This window comes from Glandiceps talaboti, chromosome 12 (assembly GCF_964340395.1).
Source record: "Glandiceps talaboti chromosome 12, keGlaTala1.1, whole genome shotgun sequence".
NCBI classification, from domain to species: Eukaryota; Metazoa; Hemichordata; class Enteropneusta; family Spengelidae; genus Glandiceps; species Glandiceps talaboti.
In genome coordinates, this window is record NC_135560.1 from 614,847 (window position 1) to 635,264 (window position 20,418).

General features: G+C 34.8%; 1 protein-coding gene across 3 annotated transcripts in view; it reads right to left on the minus strand.

Annotated features, from left to right (window-relative positions):
* The window catches only part of LOC144443622 (multiple C2 and transmembrane domain-containing protein 1-like), a 127,743-nt gene that overhangs the window by 36,860 nt on the left and 70,465 nt on the right, over positions 1 to 20,418 (minus strand). For all 3 annotated transcript variants that reach the window (XM_078133166.1, XM_078133165.1, XM_078133167.1), the window contains exons 10-14: positions 19,138 to 19,176; positions 16,229 to 16,331; positions 11,655 to 11,757; positions 8,083 to 8,184; positions 218 to 292 (exon numbers count right to left, since the gene is read on the minus strand). In XM_078133166.1, coding sequence (XP_077989292.1) covers positions 218 to 292; positions 8,083 to 8,184; positions 11,655 to 11,757; positions 16,229 to 16,331; positions 19,138 to 19,176 — 422 coding nt within the window. The remainder of the gene's footprint in view (positions 1 to 217; positions 293 to 8,082; positions 8,185 to 11,654; positions 11,758 to 16,228; positions 16,332 to 19,137; positions 19,177 to 20,418) is intronic.

The window sequence follows — 20,418 nt, forward strand, 5'->3', positions numbered from 1 at the left end:
AGGTTTTGTTCATCCACAGTCTCATGTCAGCAGTTGTATCCCTTTTTTAAAGAGGTTGCACAATGTAGGGTTGGTAAGAAGGACTTTTCAAGGTCGCCCTAAGCTTGAAGTAATGCAGCTAACTAATAATCATTATTATAACAGTACACGCAACATTTGTTTGTTTGTACACAAAAAGCTACAAGTTGGGAAAAACCAGATTAAGCAGATCACTCACCTTCCTAGAAAATTTTTGGTTGTCAGGTATGTACTTGGTTTCACGAGGATTAAAAGTTCGGATAGCTGCTTTCACCTAAAGATAAATTAAAACAAGCTTTCAATAGCCCAACTGATATATGTTTTATGGCAAGCTCTCGAGACACAAAACTTATTCATAATTTATTGACCAATTTGCTATTTGACCTTGAATATGGAGATCAAAGGCAAATGTCAAGATATGGAAAGAAAGCTGACCTTTGGGGTACCCTAAATGTAGTAGACCTTTGTTCGTTAGACTTGAGTTAACAAAGATAGAAAATTTGGTTATTTCACCTTGAAAATGTTTGTCAAGATCAAAGGTCAATGTCTCATTAGAAAACTCATCATTGATAATGTGAGGGTGTCAATATGTATCAACCTTTTGGCGATAACAGGTCAAATGTGCTTGTTTAGCACAAACATGGCCGCCATTTTGCTATTCAGGTCAAGGTCATGAAATTAAGTGATGTGCATATGTCTCACAAAGTAAAAACCAAGGCATCACTTGAAAGATTTGATTCAAAAAGTTATGAAGATAACCCAACTTTGGCTATTTGATCTTGAACAAACCATCATAGATGACATACTCCCCGCTGTTTGGGAGCTGTTAGATTGTAACACTTCTTGTCTGTGATCCCGCTGTTTGGGAGCTGTTAGATTGTAACACTTCTTGTCTGTGATAGATGCAATCATAAATTGACATGCATATGTACCTAATAGTACACTACCCTTATACCAAGATTGACTGAAATTGATCTGCTCAGACCATGATTGTCTGCCAAAATAATGGCTCCAGACATGAAAAAATCATAACAGAATGGCTGCCTTAGCAGTCCTGTTGGATATCAAGTAATCATGACACAAGCTGACATACATATATACACCATAGTACATTGTCTTTAAATAAAGTTTTAATGGAAATTGTTCATGCATGTCTGTATAATGGTCCCAAACATGGAAAAATCATAACAAAATTGTCATGAATTACATTTATTGATTCATATTTTGTGTTATTCTTTGTTGTTGTTAACATTGTTGCCCTTTCTGATGAACTCATTATATAGTCATACGCCATACATAATCAACCAATCAGCATGCAGCCCGACGATAAGGCAGGCGATCAAATCAAAATTTCTTGTGTGATGTAAGTTTCAGTTACAAGTTGGAATGCGTGTGCATTCTTGTGTGATGTAAGTTTCAGTTTCAAGTTGGAACCCGTGTGCATATAAAGAACGTTAGAGTCCCCAGTGTATACTACTACTTGCTTGTATTGTCATTTCTATTGCTGCTGTCATCCGAACCCCCTTTTCTATTGTGAGTCATCCACAAAAATGTTAAAAGCCATTATGCAGACATGCTTGAACAGATCTCATTCAAAGTTGGTATATAGGGACAATGTCAAATGTTGGCCCAGTGGCCATATTGGATTGTATCATGACACTAGTTGATATACATGTGAAGATTATTGTACAATATATATCCTTGTATCCAGTTTAAAGAGAATCAGTTATTAACAGAATGGCCACCCAGCGGTCATGTGAATCATATCGTGACACAAGTTGACATACATATAATATACATCATAGTAAAGTTTTGATGGAAATTGATCATGTTTACCCAGTGGTCAATTATTGGATCGTATTGTCACACAAGTTGATGTGCATATGAAGATATATATCCCTGTACCCAGTTTGAAGGCAATCGGTTCAGACACATTGAAGTAATGGCTCTGGACATGAAAAAATGGTTACAAAATGGCCACCCAGCAGCCATATTGGATCATATCAAGACATAAATTGACATGCATATGTATGCCATAGTGTGTATCAAGTTTGATAGAAATCAGTTCAGTCATGTCCAACTAATGGTTCTGAACATGAAAAAATCGTATAAAATTGGCCATCCGTTGGCCATATTGGATTGCATTGCTACATAAATTGACATGCATATGTATGTAATACAACATTGTCCTTATACAAACTTTGAATGAGATCTAGCTGTTCAGGCATGTCTGCAGAATGGCTTTGATAATGAAAACTTTGTAACAAAATGGCCGTCTAGCTGCCATATTGGGTGGTATCACAAATTAAATTGACATACATGTGTATGCGAAAGTGTGTTGTCTTTTACCAATTTTGATAGAAATCTGTCCAGTCATGTTCAAGTAAGACATTGGTTCTGGACATGAAAAAAATCATTTAAAAAATGGCAGCCTGGTGGCCATCTTGGATCGTATCACGACATAAACTGCCACGCATGCATATGTATGTCATAGAATATTGTCCTTATATCAACTTTGAATGATATCTGTTCAGGCATATGTCTGTATAATGGCTTTGAACATGAAAAATTCATAACAAAATGGTTGTCTGACGGCCATATTGAATTGTATCACAAAATAAATTGACATGTATATGTATGCCATAGTGTGTTGTCCTTGTACCAAGTTTGATAGACATCAGTCCAATCATGTCCAAATGGTTCTGGACATGAAAAAATTTGTAAAAAAAAAAAAAAAAAAAAGTGGCTGCCCGGTGGCCATATTGGATCATATCATGACATAAATTCACACGCATATGTATGTAATAGAACAGTGTCCTTATACCAACTTTGAATGAGATCTGTTCAGGCATGTCTGCGTAATGGCTTTGGACATGAAAAAAATCATCACAAAATATACATCAGGCGGCCATATTGGATCGTATCACAAAATAAATTGACGTGCATACGTGCCATAGTGTGTTGTCCTTGTACCAAGTTTTAGAGAAATATGTCCAGTCATTTTCATTATCGTCCAGTGGGGACTAAACTGACTTTGAAGGTCTAAGGTCAGAGTCTTAAAAGAAAGCTCATATTAGTATTTGATAATATGGGTGTAGGCACTTGAATGGAGTCACTATACATGTCATTAAACATGCGATCAAATTTCAGATGAATTGGTCGGGTGGTATGGTGTTTTATGTATTACATATGTATTACACCATACTGTGCAGTGAATGGATATCAGTATCGTGTTATATGTATTACACCATACTGTGCAGTGAATGGATATCAGTATGGTGTTATATGTATTACACCATACTGTGCAGTGAATGGATATCAGTATGGTGTTATATGTATTACACCATACTGTGCAGTGAATGGATATCAGTATCGTGTTATATGTATTACACCATACTGTGCAGTGAATGGATATCAGTATGGTGTTATATGTATTACACCATACTGTGCAGTGAATGGATATCAGTATGGTGTTATATGTATTACACCATACTGTGCAGTGAATGGATATCAGTATCGTGTTATATGTATTACACCATACTGTGCAGTGAATGGATATCAGTATCGTGTTATATGTATTACACCATACTGTGCAGTGAATGGATATCAGTATGGTGTTATATGTATTACACCATACTGTGCAGTGAATGGATATCAGTATGGTGTTATATGTATTACACCATACTGTGCAGTGAATGGATATCAGTATGGTGTTATATGTATTACACCATACTGTGCAATGAATGGATATCAGTATGGTGTTATATGTATTACACCATACTGTGCAATGAATGGATATCAGTATGGTGTTATATGGATTACACCATACTGTGCAGTGAATGGATATCAGTATGGTGTTATATGTATTACACCATACTGTGCAATGAATGGATATCAGTATGGTGTTATATGTATTACACCATACTGTGCAATGAATGGATATCAGTATGGTGTTATATGTATTACACCATACTGTGCTGTGAATGGATATCAGTATGGTGTTATATGTATTACACCATACTATGCAGTGAATGGATATCAGTATCGTGTTATATGTATTACACCATACTGTGCAGTGAATGGATATCAGTATGGTGTTATATGTATTACACCATACTGTGCAATGAATGGATATCAGTATGGTGTTATATTTATTACACCATACTATGCAGTGAATGGATATCAGTATGGTGTTATATGGATTACACCATACTGTGCAGTGAATGGATATCAGTATCGTGTTATTGTATTACACCATACTATGCAGTGAATGGATATCAGTATGGTGTTATATGTATTACACCATACTGTGCAGTGAATGGATATCAGTATCGTGTTATATGTATTACACCATACTGTGCAGTGAATGGATATCAGTATGGTGTTATATGTATTACACCATACTGTGCAGTGAATGGATATCAGTATGGTGTTATATGTATTACACCATACTGTGCAGTGAATGGATATCAGTATGGTGTTATATGTATTACACCATACTGTGCAGTGAATGATTATCAGTATCGTGTTATATGTATTTCACCATACTGTGCAATGAATGGATATCAGTATGGTGTTATATGGATTACACCATACTGTGCAGTGAATGGATATCAGTATGGTGTTATATGGATTACACCATACTGTGCAGTGAATGATTATCAGTATCGTGTTATATGTATTTCACCATACTGTGCAATGAATGGATATCAGTATGGTGTTATTATATATAATCCCATGAAATCAATGTTAGTTTTACGTCATAATGCTCCGAGTATGATTCCGCGGACTAATACAAATTCGAGCCGGTAGGCGAGAATTTGTAGTCCGCGGAATCATACGAGGAGCATTATGACGTAAAACTAACATTGATTTCATGGAATTATATATTTATCACATAACTAAGTATTTCCCCGTATTTTTCTGAAATTTTAAATCGTATTTTACGAATACTGCATCATTTCATCGCTCTATATTCTTCATCGCGTATTAAAAAATGGCGCCCGATGGCTATGCAAATTACATAATCGCGTGACCTGTCGCGAGGTCAAGCTTACATGTATGGTATCGGTCTAGCTGTTGTGTGGTTTCTCAACCAAAATTATCGGTTATAACCTTGCGATGTACATGTAATATCGAATTTAGTTTAAAACGTAAGTAGAATTGTCTGAATACGACTTTTGTGCCGTCATTTTAATAATATTTTCTCGGGTTGTGTCGGAGATCTGAGCTCGACGGAAAATCGGAAGTAAGCTTGCCGGCTGCTACATCGATAATCTACGTGATTTTTAAATAGAATAAAATGTATCAAATAAAAATAAAAGGACTTCTACGTATGAAACTCATGCCATCCAAGGATATATGTAACGTTACTAACGTAATGTATGCATTTACGTTTTGAAAGCACATAATTATTACGATAAACTTGATCGTAGCGTAGGATTTACACGAACACTCGAACAAGGTACGGAGAAAAAATAGCTCTGAAATCACCCCTGTTTGACGTCACACAGTAGAAGATATGCACGTATTTATGTGATAAAATGTATTACACCATACTGTGCAGTGAATGGATATCAGTATGGTGTTCTATGGATTAGATCACATTATAATACAGTGAATGGATATCAGTATATGTTATATGGATTACATCACACAGTGCAGTGAATGGATATCAGTATGGTGTTATATGGATTACATCACACAGTGCAGTGAATGGATATCAGTATATGTTATATGGATTACATCACACAGTGCAATGAATGGATATCAGTATATGTTATATGGATTACATCACACAGTGCAGTGAATGGATATCAGTATATGTTATATGGATTACACCATACTGTGCAATGAATGGATATCAGTATGGTGTTCTATGGATTAGATCACATTATAATACAGTGAATGGATATCAGTATGGTGTTATATGTATTACACCATACTGTGCAATGAATGGATATCAGTATATGTTATATGGATTACATCACACAGTGCAGTGAATGGATATTATACTGCAATATGATACTGTACTAATCTTTACAGCCTGGATATCAGGACATGTCTTTTGAGGTGAGCGATCGATCCGCCCACCTACCGTTCGCGCAAATTAAGATTCACGAGAGTGATTTTCCGCTCGCATGGACCCCCAACCGACCTGTACAACAGCCTGATGTTATTTTAGATCATTTTTCAGTATGTGGTTACCATAAAAATCAACATTTGTTCGGTAAAATTACGTGGTGGGAGTGTGGCATACTTCCGTGTTCATAATCGTCGATCTCCAGCTGAAGTCAGCGCAGTCATTCATGACCCATATCATGCATATACACAGACTGAAATTTGCATTGTGCTACCCTTATATGGAAATGTCTAACCCTTAGAAAAATGGGAAAAATAATGACGTATTCGAAGCGGGACATGAATGATGTCATGGCATATCATGAATATTGATCGGCTCAGTATGCAGGGAGATTTCAACTTTCGCATCATTGCAAACTACGCAATACAATTGTACGATGACTATTTGGAATTCTCATTCTCAGCAATCCATCGATGAGTTTTTAATTTTAAATTCCAATCGGCCTAGTTTTGTGAAAATGAGGTTTTTGAAGACCATCCTACGTGAATGTCTGGTCCGAAAGGACCGCATTTTAGAGTCGCTACGCGAGTGTTTCGACTCAATGCGGAGTTTGACGATATATTTGAGGACGTGGAAGGCATGATCACATCATTAGCCGATGCTTACTATCAGAATGCGGCCAAATAACGAATTCGTCCTCCATAGACTCCAACAGCTAGAGGACACATATGACATGCCAAGCTCTGATGGCGATGACAACTCGGAGTGATGCTACCATAAGCATTGCTCAAAAACGACCCTTTTCAGGGCCATCACATCGCAATGCACGAAAAAATGGCAATAAAATAAGATTGATTATTTTACAAAATGAAAATAAAAATAATCTGTAGATATTTTTCCCATCTTATCTTATTATTCTCGTGCAGTTTTCAGAGAAATTCCCGGGTTTTTATTTCATAATCTCCAACATGCAGTTTCATTGTTTTTGTCATCAATTCAACTGCTGACCACATCTGTTTTACCTCCATGACTTTATCGACTGCTGTAACATATAAAATATTTGCTTGAATTTTCGCCTTGTTGTGATTTCTAAAACAAAGTAGGTCTGCTGCTCAGATATGAACGGAGTTCGCTACTTTAGTTAGCGACGCCAGTCGTCCGTGTGCAGGTACTAGGTGGGGTTACGTGTTTTATTGTCTCAGAGTGAATGGTTACAAATTAGTCAATCAAAGCAAGCAATTTACCGCTCAAAAAGTTAGTGACACAAAATAAATAAGACCTGTGTTTGTTACACCATCAAAGAAGACAAAGACAGATGGTGAAGAACCAGGAGTATCTCAACATGATGATGCTGTTAGCAGTGATGACTCTTCAGATGGAGCATTCATCAGTGACACAGACTTGCCTGACTTGTCAGATTAATTCAGTACAGTAACAGACAGTTCACAGACTTACCTGACTTCAGTCTTCTGAGTGTAATGGATAATTGTTGAACAATTCATTGTTGAATGAAGACAATGAAATGTCATTTCATTTGAAAATACAAATAGAAATCATAATTTTTTTTTTTCACTTGCCTGACTATTTTCATGGGAGCTATTAAATCACTCGCCTTGATGGTTTCAGGAGTGATTTTTAGCTCTCCTGCCATTTTCAAAAGACATGCCCTGGGATATGGGTTTGCAGACCATGATTGTACAGTAATTAAGCTATACTGTCGAGGTCTACAAAACACGTATCCAGGCTGTAAAGGTTTTATTATATGTGATGTTATTCACAAAAAGATACATATATTTATGAAATTAATAAGGCCAAAAATGGATATCAATGAGTGCAACACTTGCCATATTAGGGAAAAGTGTGATAGGGCGTGATATGGAAAATTATTCCTTGGGCTCGATGCGTGTGCTCTCCATTGAATTGCATTGGAATCAATACTGGGTCTATAATATACGAGATTTAAAATGAACCATGAAGCTTACTGGATTATAGATTAAGTCCATCTCTAAAACAATAGCTCCCTTAGCACGACCTCTCAGTTTCTTATCCTTCAAAGTATACCATCTCCTTTCACCATTTTTGATCTGTCAACACAATGAGATATTATGCAAATTATTCAACTCGTACGTGTAAGACATGCAGAACAATTTTACACCGGGGTAATGTTATCATCTTTGTTAGCTAAGTTCTCTTGTCAAAAGACATTTCTATCTATATAGATGATTGCAGCATTTGTGTTTTTAGACATATACAGTATGCAGTAAATATATTCAACAAGTCTTTTCTGGAGAACTATGTATCTTACTTATGACATGGCATGATATAGAATTAAGAGCGGACTTCAATAACTCAATAATTCATATAAGCCATGTCAGAAGCACCAAAAAATTTTCTGTCAGTGTGTGTCTACAGCACAAACACAGACACTGAGAAGATAACATCTCAACTCAGAGAGGTCGGATTTTGATAAATAAAACTTCATTTTCTTCAGATTTAAATGTTAATTTTCACTGTAAAATTATTTTTGAGTAGGTATGAGAAGAAATACAAGACAATACACCTTGAAAATGCTATTTATTCAACTACGTATGGCGCTAAAAAGTGGCCATTTTCACATGTGTCATGTATTCCACAATTCCGAGGGACTGGGTCACCTGATCTCGACATATGATCCCTTGTTTGAAAGGTCTTTGAAGTTTGCAATGGGTCATAGCCTCGTTCTGTTGATTTTCTGCTGTTAGGAGACAATTTAAAACTTTCAAGTCAATTTTGTACCAGAAGTGAAGAAGAGTTGAAATTTAGTGTTTCTTTTATAGAATTATGTATTTGTTACTCAATTTGATCGAGTGAGTCCTCTGTGTTTACTAGTTTAGTTTTCCAAGCGAACCGTCTTTGTGGAAGTATGTACGTGGGCGTCGAGCCAGGCCAAGATGCAGTAATTACTGATCAAAATGGACGCCACACAACGCGACGAAGCTAGTAGTTCTGAATGCCAGAATGGCCTGAAAGTGGTTTAAAGTGATGAATATATTCCTTTTGGTGATGAAAATGATCAGAAAAATGGTTTTTGTTCTTTATTACTATGACATGAAAACATATGTTTAAATTTTCATTATTTTCTCTGGGGTCTATCACCTGTATTCAGGGATGCATTGTAATCTGCATTTGAAATCAGAACGGTGGCCTATATGTACGTTGCAGTTGGTACCGTATGGTGCATAGTATGAAAGAAAATTTAATGAAGACTAGTGTACTTTTTCTCTTTCATAATTTTTGCATACATTTGCATAATGAGCCCTCCTAATTTGCATAATTTCAGAAACTCATATTTGGAGGATACTCAGGTTTCAATGACATCAGCACCCTTTGAACCATAAAAAATCTGAAATTTTATGATGATAACATTTATAGAAAGTGCTTTACAAGAAATATGCATACGTAATTAATCGGACAATACTGATTTTAGCAAAACATTATTTCCATGTACCTGTATTCATATTATGATAGATTTTTTTTTTTTTCAAAAGTCAACTTTTATTTATATCCCTTTGAAAGAATATATACATCGTGTAGCTCACAAAGCATTAGCAAATTCTTTCAACATTTGTTCTTCTTATTATAATTGATATAAAATATTTCTTCTCTTATTATTTGTTCAATATCTCTTCTTTCCAAAATTCTCGCTTTATATATGGCAAAAGTCGCCACCATCAAGATTAAATTAAATACATCAAAAGTCTTACAATATATTCTGTATCCATACACAATGTGCTTCCACAGCAGCCATACATTCATTCTATACAATTGATTGATTATATTAATACATTTTCTCCAGAACTGCTTGAAAGCTTTACATTCATAAAGAAAATGTTTACTGTCTTCAATATTTTTACAGATCTCACAGAATGGATTATTCATTATTTTCCATTTAAACAAATTTTCTTTGTGTGGGATTTTGTTGTATAATAGATAATAATTAAATTGTGCTATTTTTTTTAACTGGCATACATTTAATTTTTTCTACCCATATTTCCTTCCAGTTACAATCTTTCCCACAATCCTTTTCCCAAATCTTAGGAGCATACGTTTTAACACCACTATTACTTACTATGTTCCAGTAAAAATCTTTACATGTAAAATCAAACATGTCTTTGTATTCTCCGTTGAATGCTCTTTTTCTTAGCTGTATCCTACCAAATCTTATATAAATCTTATTGCTAACTTCACACATAATTCTGTACCAAGTTTTGGGGATTGCTTTTTTTACCTCTATATATTGTGCAATCCAGTTTCTCTTACATTTCAATTTGTCCAGTAGAGTACTGTATCTAATAAAACTACCGTTATTAAATAGGTCTGCTATGTGAATAATTCCTGACTCAATCCATTCTTTGAAAAACAACACAGACTTGTAACCAACATTTAAATGTCAGTTTCCCCAGATAATTTGTTCTCCAATTGAACTAGGTGTTAAATTAAGATTGTCATTATTCCTAACAACCTTATACCAGTTCATAATGACCTCCCTATAAAAACATGGCATATTCCTTGTAATGTAAACAAGACCTTTTTTGTCAAGATTGTAATTAAAAATAAGTTTGCAACCTCCAAATTCCCGAAAGTGGTGTTCTATTATTGCTTTCGAGGTTTCATCCCCTGCATTAACTAGTCGGTTTACCCATCTACATTTTAATGATTTTATGAAGACATCAATATTGATCATTTGCAAACCCCCCTTTTCAAATTTCTGTACAATAATTTCCTTTCTTATTTTGCTTCTTTTGCCACCCCACAAGAAATTCATAAATATATTGTTCAACCTTTGAACCACGAGATTAGGTGTTTCAATCATAGAAGCTACATATGCAATTTTTGACATGCCAAGACTCTTTATAATAGCTATTTTGCCAAAGAGGCTCAAATATCTTTTCTTCCACCCGTTTATCATCGCTTCAATTTTTTCAATTTTATCATCCCAGTTGAGCTTCCTCAGTTCATTCTTGTTATGTCCGAAGAATATGCCCAATGCTTTAATAGGTTCCATTGGCCAAGGGATTAAACCGAGATCCTCCCTTTTCCAAAGTCCCAGTTTATGATAGATACTTATTACAGTACCTCCTTATTTCAGTTTACAAACACCTTTCCTATGTGAAAATCAGATAACTTTGTCTAGAAATGTCATTTTTTTGTTTAAATCATCTCACAAAAGTTGGCAAAAATTTAATTATTCACAATTTGGAAGTCATGGCAGAAAAAAATTCTGAAATCTAATGCTTTACAAATCTCTATCTTAAAAAATTTTTGGCTGATTTTAGACATTCAAGTGTCATTTTTTATCTTTCAATGAGAGCTATCTAACAATTACAGGTTTGATAAGCAAAAGACACTTTTAAAAAAGTGACTGACATGCATACTGATATATCAATATCTCATATTCTAATCAACCTATATTTGAAACGAAAAAAAAAAGTTAAACCTAATCAAATTCATATCAGAACAGATTATAAGAATCAATTTGAGCATTGTTATACATACTAAATAAACATGTACCTACCCTTAACAGTGGTATGGCTACCTTACCAAGAAACTCAAGACTTTTATTACGGTCTTCATCATACACAGTTACTTCCAAACATTCATGAATATCTTTGACATTACTGAAAGATTAAAGATGACAGAAGCTTTAAAAGTAGACAAAATATTAATTACACGTAGGACAGTACCAGACAGATTTAGAGGGAATTTCCTGAATAAAAACAGAGCCAATGGCATTGTAGCACGACTGTAGTTTATAAAATGTTTACCCACATGCTGATCCATGCTAGGTATAGGTATTCATTTGCTGAATGACTCTCCAGTTGCCTATCCAACCCTGTTATCTTTGCAATATACGCAATCATTTGGTTATTGCAATGGGCGTGGTCTTGTTGCTAGGTATATTAATATACATTTTTTGAATATTTATTCACTTGTCTATTAATACCTGTTGTTATCGTTGCAATACATGTGATCATTTGGCTGTTACAATGGGCATGGTCTTGTTGCTAGGCATATCTGCATACACTTTTTGAATGTTTGTTCACTTGTTTAAAAATCCCTGTTGATATCTGAGAAATACATCATCATTTGGCTGTTGCTATTGGCCTGGTCATGGTTGCTAGGGGTATTTGCAAACATTTTCTCAATGTTTACTCACTTGCCTACCGGATGATGTTGTTATTTGACCAAAATATACTGCCAGTTCCTTGTTGCTAATTGTGTCAAAATAGAAATTCTGCAGAATCACACTTCTAGAAACATCTCACCAAGTTTCAGTCTCATTGACCAAGTACTTTTTGAGATATGTTTTTTACCAAAATTCACATTTTTACACTTAATTTGCATATCACTGATGATATCATTATATACTTAATATTTCTTCATCTATACACCCCCAGATGCACCCCCATTTAATTTAAGCCTAATCTGCTCAGTAGCTTTGGAATTAAAAGATTTTTGACCAAAAGACGCATTATTAACCCTAATTTGCATACCACTGATGGAATCATCATGTCATGAACAAATCTTGATCTAAACACCCCTACGAATGCTCCAACCAAATTTCAGACTGATAATTTGGAAATTAGAACATTTTGACAATAAACATACATGTACATTTACATGTACATGTACATTTTTAGAGCTAATTTACATATCACAGATGGGATCATCATGTCATGAACGTTTCTTGAATTTAACACCCATATGAACCAAATTTCAACCCAAAATGCAAGATAATTTTGGAATGACAGATTTTTGACCAACAAGACACATTTTAGCCCTAATTTGCATACTGCTGATATCACCAAGTCATGAATAGTTCTAAATATATTTTAACACCCCTAAGAATGATCCCACCAGATCTGCCCAATAGTTTTGAGTTTACATGTTTTGACCAAAAACCACATTTTTTGACCCAAATCACACACCAGTGGTAAGATCATTTTGATTTGAACAATTTTCCAACAAGACACACAATGTAATATATCCACCAATGCAATCGTCCAGTGGTTTTGGACTTAAAGTTGAATTGCTCACACACACACACACACACACACACACACACACACACACACACACACACACACACACACACACACAGAAAGACACTTTTCCATGCCTACAGCACTACTGAACCTAAGAAGTTCAGTTGTTCTAAAAATCATTTGCTAATGATTTAAAGTGTATGTAAATAGGTTTCCAAAGTTTACGACTTTTTGCCTGCAAATAGGTGATTAAAGATTTGTATGACATTTTTGACAAAAGTACGATATTAATAGTGAAAAATAGTGCAAATATTGCATTGCCGCACAACTTCATGTTCAGGGCAATGATAGATATATAATTTATTGAAGATTTAAAGTTGTATCCAAAACAAAATTTTCATACCTAATTTCCATCATCATAATCCAGCCATCCTATGTTGGAAGTGTACAAGACAAGTATAGCAACATCCTAATCAAACTTTAAAGGGATGTGTCTACAAGGTTTTGTACTTCTTTATTTTTTTAAATCAATTTGGAACCAAGTCATACCAATGTTACAGGTTTATCTTTCTTGGTTGTCTTATTGTAATATTTTAAACACAAGCTACATTCAGTTTATATGGGTAGGTGATGAAACAGCTGTCTTACAACATATTACATAATCAAGTCATAAACCAAACTGGCCATGCTACAGGCTTTACCACCAGAGGAAATAGTAAAGTAAACATTATAGTTAATTAACAATGTACTGTTCTCACTGTGTCATCTATTAATGAGGACAAATCTACATATTCTCAACAAAGCTAAGCTCAATCTACTGGGTAATTTCAGAGTTGAAGATTTTTGAGGAAAAGCAATGATATAGAATAACACTTCTAGAAACATCTCACCAAGTTTCAGACTCATTGACCAAGTACTTTTTGAGATATAAATTTTTGACCAAAAATGAACATTCTTACAACTAATTTGCATATCACTCATGGAATCATTGTATGCTTAATATATCTTCGTCTATACATCCCTAGATGCATCCCCATCAAATTTCAGCCCAATCTGCTCAGTAGTTCTGGAATGATAGATTTTTAACCAAAAAGACACATTTTTAGCCTTAATTTGCATATCACTGATGGAATCATCATGTCATGAACAAATCTTACTTTACACCCCCTAAAGAATCTTCCCCCCAAATTTCGCACCAATCTGCCCAGTAGTTTCTGAGTTTAAGTTTTTTGACCAAAAATCACATTTCTTGACCCAAATCACACACCTGTGATGCGATCATTTTGATTTGAACAATTTCCCAACTAGACACCCAAGGTAATGGCCCCACCAAATATCATGGCAATCGGTTCAGCAGTTTTTGACTTTAAGTTGTTTACACACATACACACACACACACAGACAGACAGACAGACAGACAGACAGACAGACACCGGGCGATCCCTATAGCACTACTGAACCTCAGGGGGGGCAGTGTACTTAAGTGATGAGCGCTGACCAGAAACAATTTTTTTCGGCCTTTAAATCTCTTTCTACGGTGAGTGCTATGCTAGAACATTTTATAAAGTTTCACATTACATGTTGTGGTTGGCCAGGAGATCACTAACAGTAATGGGCAAATAGCAATCAATGACAAAAAATAACATTTCATATGTTCTGTTGTATTCCAACAATTGTCTGTAGGAACGACAATCTCAAAACTTTGCCCTCACGGAAGGCATTTAGTTTAAATCTGGTTTAACCATGCCTTAACATTGCCTGGTAGGGGACGTCAATGCTTGACTCTACACTGATTTTCTCACAAAAGATTTGGAAGTTCTAATCAGCTTGCTTCTTTTCAACGTACAGAGGATGAGTTTCCAAACATTTTCAATGATGTCTTAGTACTGCACAACTCTCAAACTCACGAAAAACGATCATGAATGATAAGATGTTGCGTCCTGGTGTACTACATACCACACTGGCAATGATGACGTTTCTTTTGTTGGCTGTGATTACGAGTCCTACTGTTGATTTGAAAGTTATTTCACCAGATAAGAAACATAAATTACACTTTCAAAGAACATACTAGTATAAAGTTACGAGCTGGTACCACATAATGGGGATTTTTAATTGCGATAGCAATGTCTTCGTACTGGCCCATATCGCCGTGCCGATGAATAACAAAAACACGACACACTCATACCATGATGCTCATACGCAAACGTACTACGGTACTATAGTACAGTGCACTTCCTTTTAGACATATTCATGACCTTATTGCATGACTTTGGTTTCCTTGTCAGTAAATGAAGACCAGTCATTTATAAATGCAAAATTTAATGCATTGTTCACAAGGTTGAGAGCAGTTGGATGTGACTGAGAATGAGAACAGAGCCAGAGGTTCGTCAGGCTGTGATTCCTATCGCTTGTTATGTAATCGGACATATTTGAAGTTCGTTCCGGTTGTGATGTCATGAAATACATAAACAACTTCAGCAATTTCCGGAATTTTTCAAAAAAAATCAACTTTTCGTAATTAATATCGTACTTTTGTCAAAAATGTCACACAAATCTTTAATCACCTATGAAAACTACTGGAACATCATTTGCAGGCAAAAGTCAGAAACTTTGGAAACCTATTTACATACACTTTAAGTCAATTTTACTCAACTGGCCATTGGAATGAAAGAAACCAAATTACCCTTGTAGACATTACATGTTTTTTTATGTCTGTTCATTGAAAGAGTTTTTGCTGTCTTTTTATTCATTGATAAACCTGTCTGTTGATGAACATGTTCTCTGACATTCAAGACAAGTACACTGTAATACTACATCTAAGTACTGATCATTGAAATCAACTCAAGGAACAGATTACTCTTTCTATGAAATGGTAGTGTCCACAAATTTAAAACAATGTGTAACACTTACAGATTACTAAGTTTAATTAAATCATATCGAATACTCTTATTAGATATATTGAAACACAATATCATATAAAGTTATGTATGCACACACACACACACACACACACACACACACACACACACACACACACACACACACACACACTATATATATAATTATATATCTATATCAAAATTAACTTTTTTTTAATACTCACAATGTGAAAACTTTGCCCCATTCTGGATTCAGCGTTTTATATATGGTTTGTGTTTGTAATCTGGCATTTACTAATTCTAGCACACACAATGGGTCACTCTTTCCTATCAGGAAATAATCAATAAAAGCGTCACCTTTGTTTGTCAATTCTTCAATTATTGTTACACTACATTTGTGCAGTGAGGACAATATAGAAATTGACATTTTTACAATAAATAGAATGATGTAATGATATTACGATGACCCTATTTTTTTTTAGTTTCTCATTACTTTTTCATAGTGGTTGGTTGGTTGGTTGGCCGGTCGGTCGGTCAGTCGATTTAAAAAATTAAAAAATTAAAAATCATCTTCTTCATGTTTTTCTGCATCTCCTCTTCCTCCTCTCTATCTTCTTTGTATTGGATTCCTGGTAATAAACCCTTTACCAGCTTCTCTACACAAATGGCATGTTTTCAGCCTCCCTATTTGAATAACTTCTGTCATGGAAGAAATGTTCTGTTCATGTGTTTTTTCTTGCCAGAGAGGGTGCTGTTCCACACAATATTAAGGTGGGAGGGGGGGGGGGGGCAAAATAAAACTTTTTTAAATTTGATTTCGAAGCTGAATATCTAGGTCAGTCGGGTAATGAGAACAGAAAAGAAAATAGGGTTACCCTTATTTGAATATTAAACTGAAAACATAGTACGGATATAACCATACATACATACATACATACAGACACACCACATTATTTGAATTCTAATACTAAACTGAATACATAGTAAGGATATAACCATACATACAGACACACCACATTATTTGAATTCTAATACTAAACTGAATACATAGTAAGGATATAACCATACATACAGACACACCACATTATTTGAATTCTAATACAAAACTGAATACATAGTAAGGATATAACCATACATACAGACACGCCACATTATTTGAATTCTAATACTAAACTGAATACATAGTAAGGATATGACCATACATACATACAGACACACCACATTATTTGAATTCTAATACTAAACTGAATACATAGTAAGGATATAACCATACATACAGGCACGCCACATTATTTGAATTCTAATACTAAACTGAAAACATAGTAAGGATATAACCATACATACAGACACGCCACATTATTTGAATTCTAATACAAAACTGAATACATAGTAAGGATATAACCATACATACAGACACGCCACATTATTTGAATTCTAATACTAAACTGAAAACATAGTAAGGATATAACCATACATACAGACACGCCACATTATTTGAATTCTAATACTAAACTGAATACATAGTAAGGATATGACCATACATACATACAGACACACCACATTATTTGAATTCTAATACTAAACTGAATACATAGTAAGGATATGACCATACATACAGACACACCACATTATTTGAATTCTAATACTAAACTGAATACATAGTAAGGATATAACCATACATACAGACACACCACATTATTTGAATTCTAATACTAAACTGAATACATAGTAAGGATATGACCATACATACATACAGACACACCACATTATTTGAATTCTAATACTAAACTGAATACATAGTAAGGATATAACCATACATACAGACACGCCACATTATTTGAATTCTAATACTAAACTGAAAACATAGTAAGGATATAACCATGCATACATACAGACACGCCACATTATTTGAATTCTAATACTAAACTGAATATACATAGTAAGGATATAACCATACATACAGACACGCCACATTATTTGAATTCTAATACTAAACTGAAAACAACAGACACGCCACATTATTTGAATTCTAATACTAAACTGAATACATAGTAAGGATATGACCATACATACAGACACACCACATTATTTGAATTCTAATACAAAACTGAATACATAGTAAGGATATAACCATACATACAGACACACCACATTATTTGAATTCTAATACTAAACTGAATACATAGTAAGGATATAACCATACATACAGACACACCACATTATTTGAATTCTAATACAAAACTGAATACATAGTAAGGATATGACCATACATACAGACACACCACATTATTTGAATTCTAATACTAAACTGAATACATAGTAAGGATATAACCATACATACAGACACGCCACATTATTTGAATTCTAATACTAAACTGAATACATAGTAAGGATATAACCATACATACAGACACACCACATTATTTGAATTCTAATACTAAACTGAATACATAGTAAGGATATAACCATACATACAGACACGCCACATTATTTGAATTCTAATACTAAACTGAATATACATAGTAAGGATATAACCATACATACAGACACGCCACATTATTTGAATTCTAATACTAAACTGAAAACAACAGACACGCCACATTATTTGAATTCTAATACTAAACTGAATACATAGTAAGGATATAACCATACATACAGACACACCACATTATTTGAATTCTAATACAAAACTGAATACATAGTAAGGATATAACCATACATACAGACACACCACATTATTTGAATTCTAATACTAAACTGAATACATAGTAAGGATATAACCATACATACAGACACACCACATTATTTGAATTCTAATACAAAACTGAATACATAGTAAGGATATGACCATACATACAGACACACCACATTATTTGAATTCTAATACTAAACTGAATACATAGTAAGGATATAACCATACATACAGACACGCCACATTATTTGAATTCTAATACTAAACTGAATATACATAGTAAGGATATAACCATACATACAGACACGCCACATTATTTGAATTCTAATACTAAACTGAATACATAGTAAGGATATAACCATACATACAGACACGCCACATTATTTGAATTCTAATACTAAACTGAACACATAGTAAGGATATAACCATACATGTACATACCTCCTAAATCTGCTGATGCAAGGCCTTGTGCTTTGATTACTAGAGAAGAAAATCAAACCAAGGATTAGGAAATAAAATACACCATTCTTGATTCTTGCATTTAAATGTACTGTACAGTGTTTTACATGTAAATGACTAATGCTAATTTCCCAATGAGTGATCGAAGTTGCCTCTTTGTGCATTTTTTCCTTTTTGAGAAGACGTTTAACAGTTCCCTTACTTCATGAAGCATGGTGAAAGGGATGCTGTCACTGTAGTAGTGTTAAACTGCTTCCCAAGGAAACAAGGTTTGTTGTTGTAGGGATTGATTTCTCTTCAGCCAATGTGAAGCCATGTGCGGGGATGACGTTTGTAAGTGTGCTGAAGGCCTCTGCTAGCTGCCCTAGATGTGGTCTTGGCACTGGCAATGTCATCCATATAGTTAACAGCATCAAAACCTGGTTTCTGATAAATATATACCCATGTGTTTGTGCAGCTTTGACAAGCCATAGCTGTCTGAAAGATAGTTTGGTGTCACAGTAATAACTGTCTCTCCAACGGAAACCTAATAAGTGGTAGTCATAAGGGTCTACTGGAATCCAGCAGTAACAGCTTCGTATATCACACTTGAAAAGCAGGCAGCCTGGTCCGTGGTTGTTTATCATGGTGATAATGTTATCCGTAGATGGGTAGTAAAGCAGGCAGCCTGGTCCGTGGTTGTTTATCATGGTGATAATGTTATCTGTAGATGGGCAGTAAAGCAGGCACCCTGGTCCGTGGTTGTTTATCATGGTGATAATGTTATCTGTAGATGGGCAGTAAAGCAGGCACCCTGGTCCGTGGTTGTTTATCATGGTGATAATGTTATCTGTAGATGGGTAGTAAAGCAGGCACCCTGGTCCGTGGTTGTTTATCATGGTCATAATGTTATCTGTAGATGGGTAGTAAAGCAGGCACAGTGGTCCGTGTTTGCATGTTTATCATGGCAATAATATTATCTGTAGATGGATAGTGTAGCTTGTAAGGAATATGTTAAGATATGTATCACATGGAATGCCATCGCTGACTGAGTGATTCAAAGGGAAAGACAGGGCCATAATTGTTCTCCTTTCCAGTGAGTCATTTTTAAGTACTGTTGAAAGGGTGATGTAGTGAGTGGCAAGTCAAACAGATTACATGTAAAAGGACCTACATACCCTATTTCTATCAGGATGGAAGAGTCAATGACAATGTGCAAGGCAAAGTTTAAAGCTGAAAGATGATTCTTATTGTGAGTTTGTGGTAAAGAGGTTTATGTGTAGT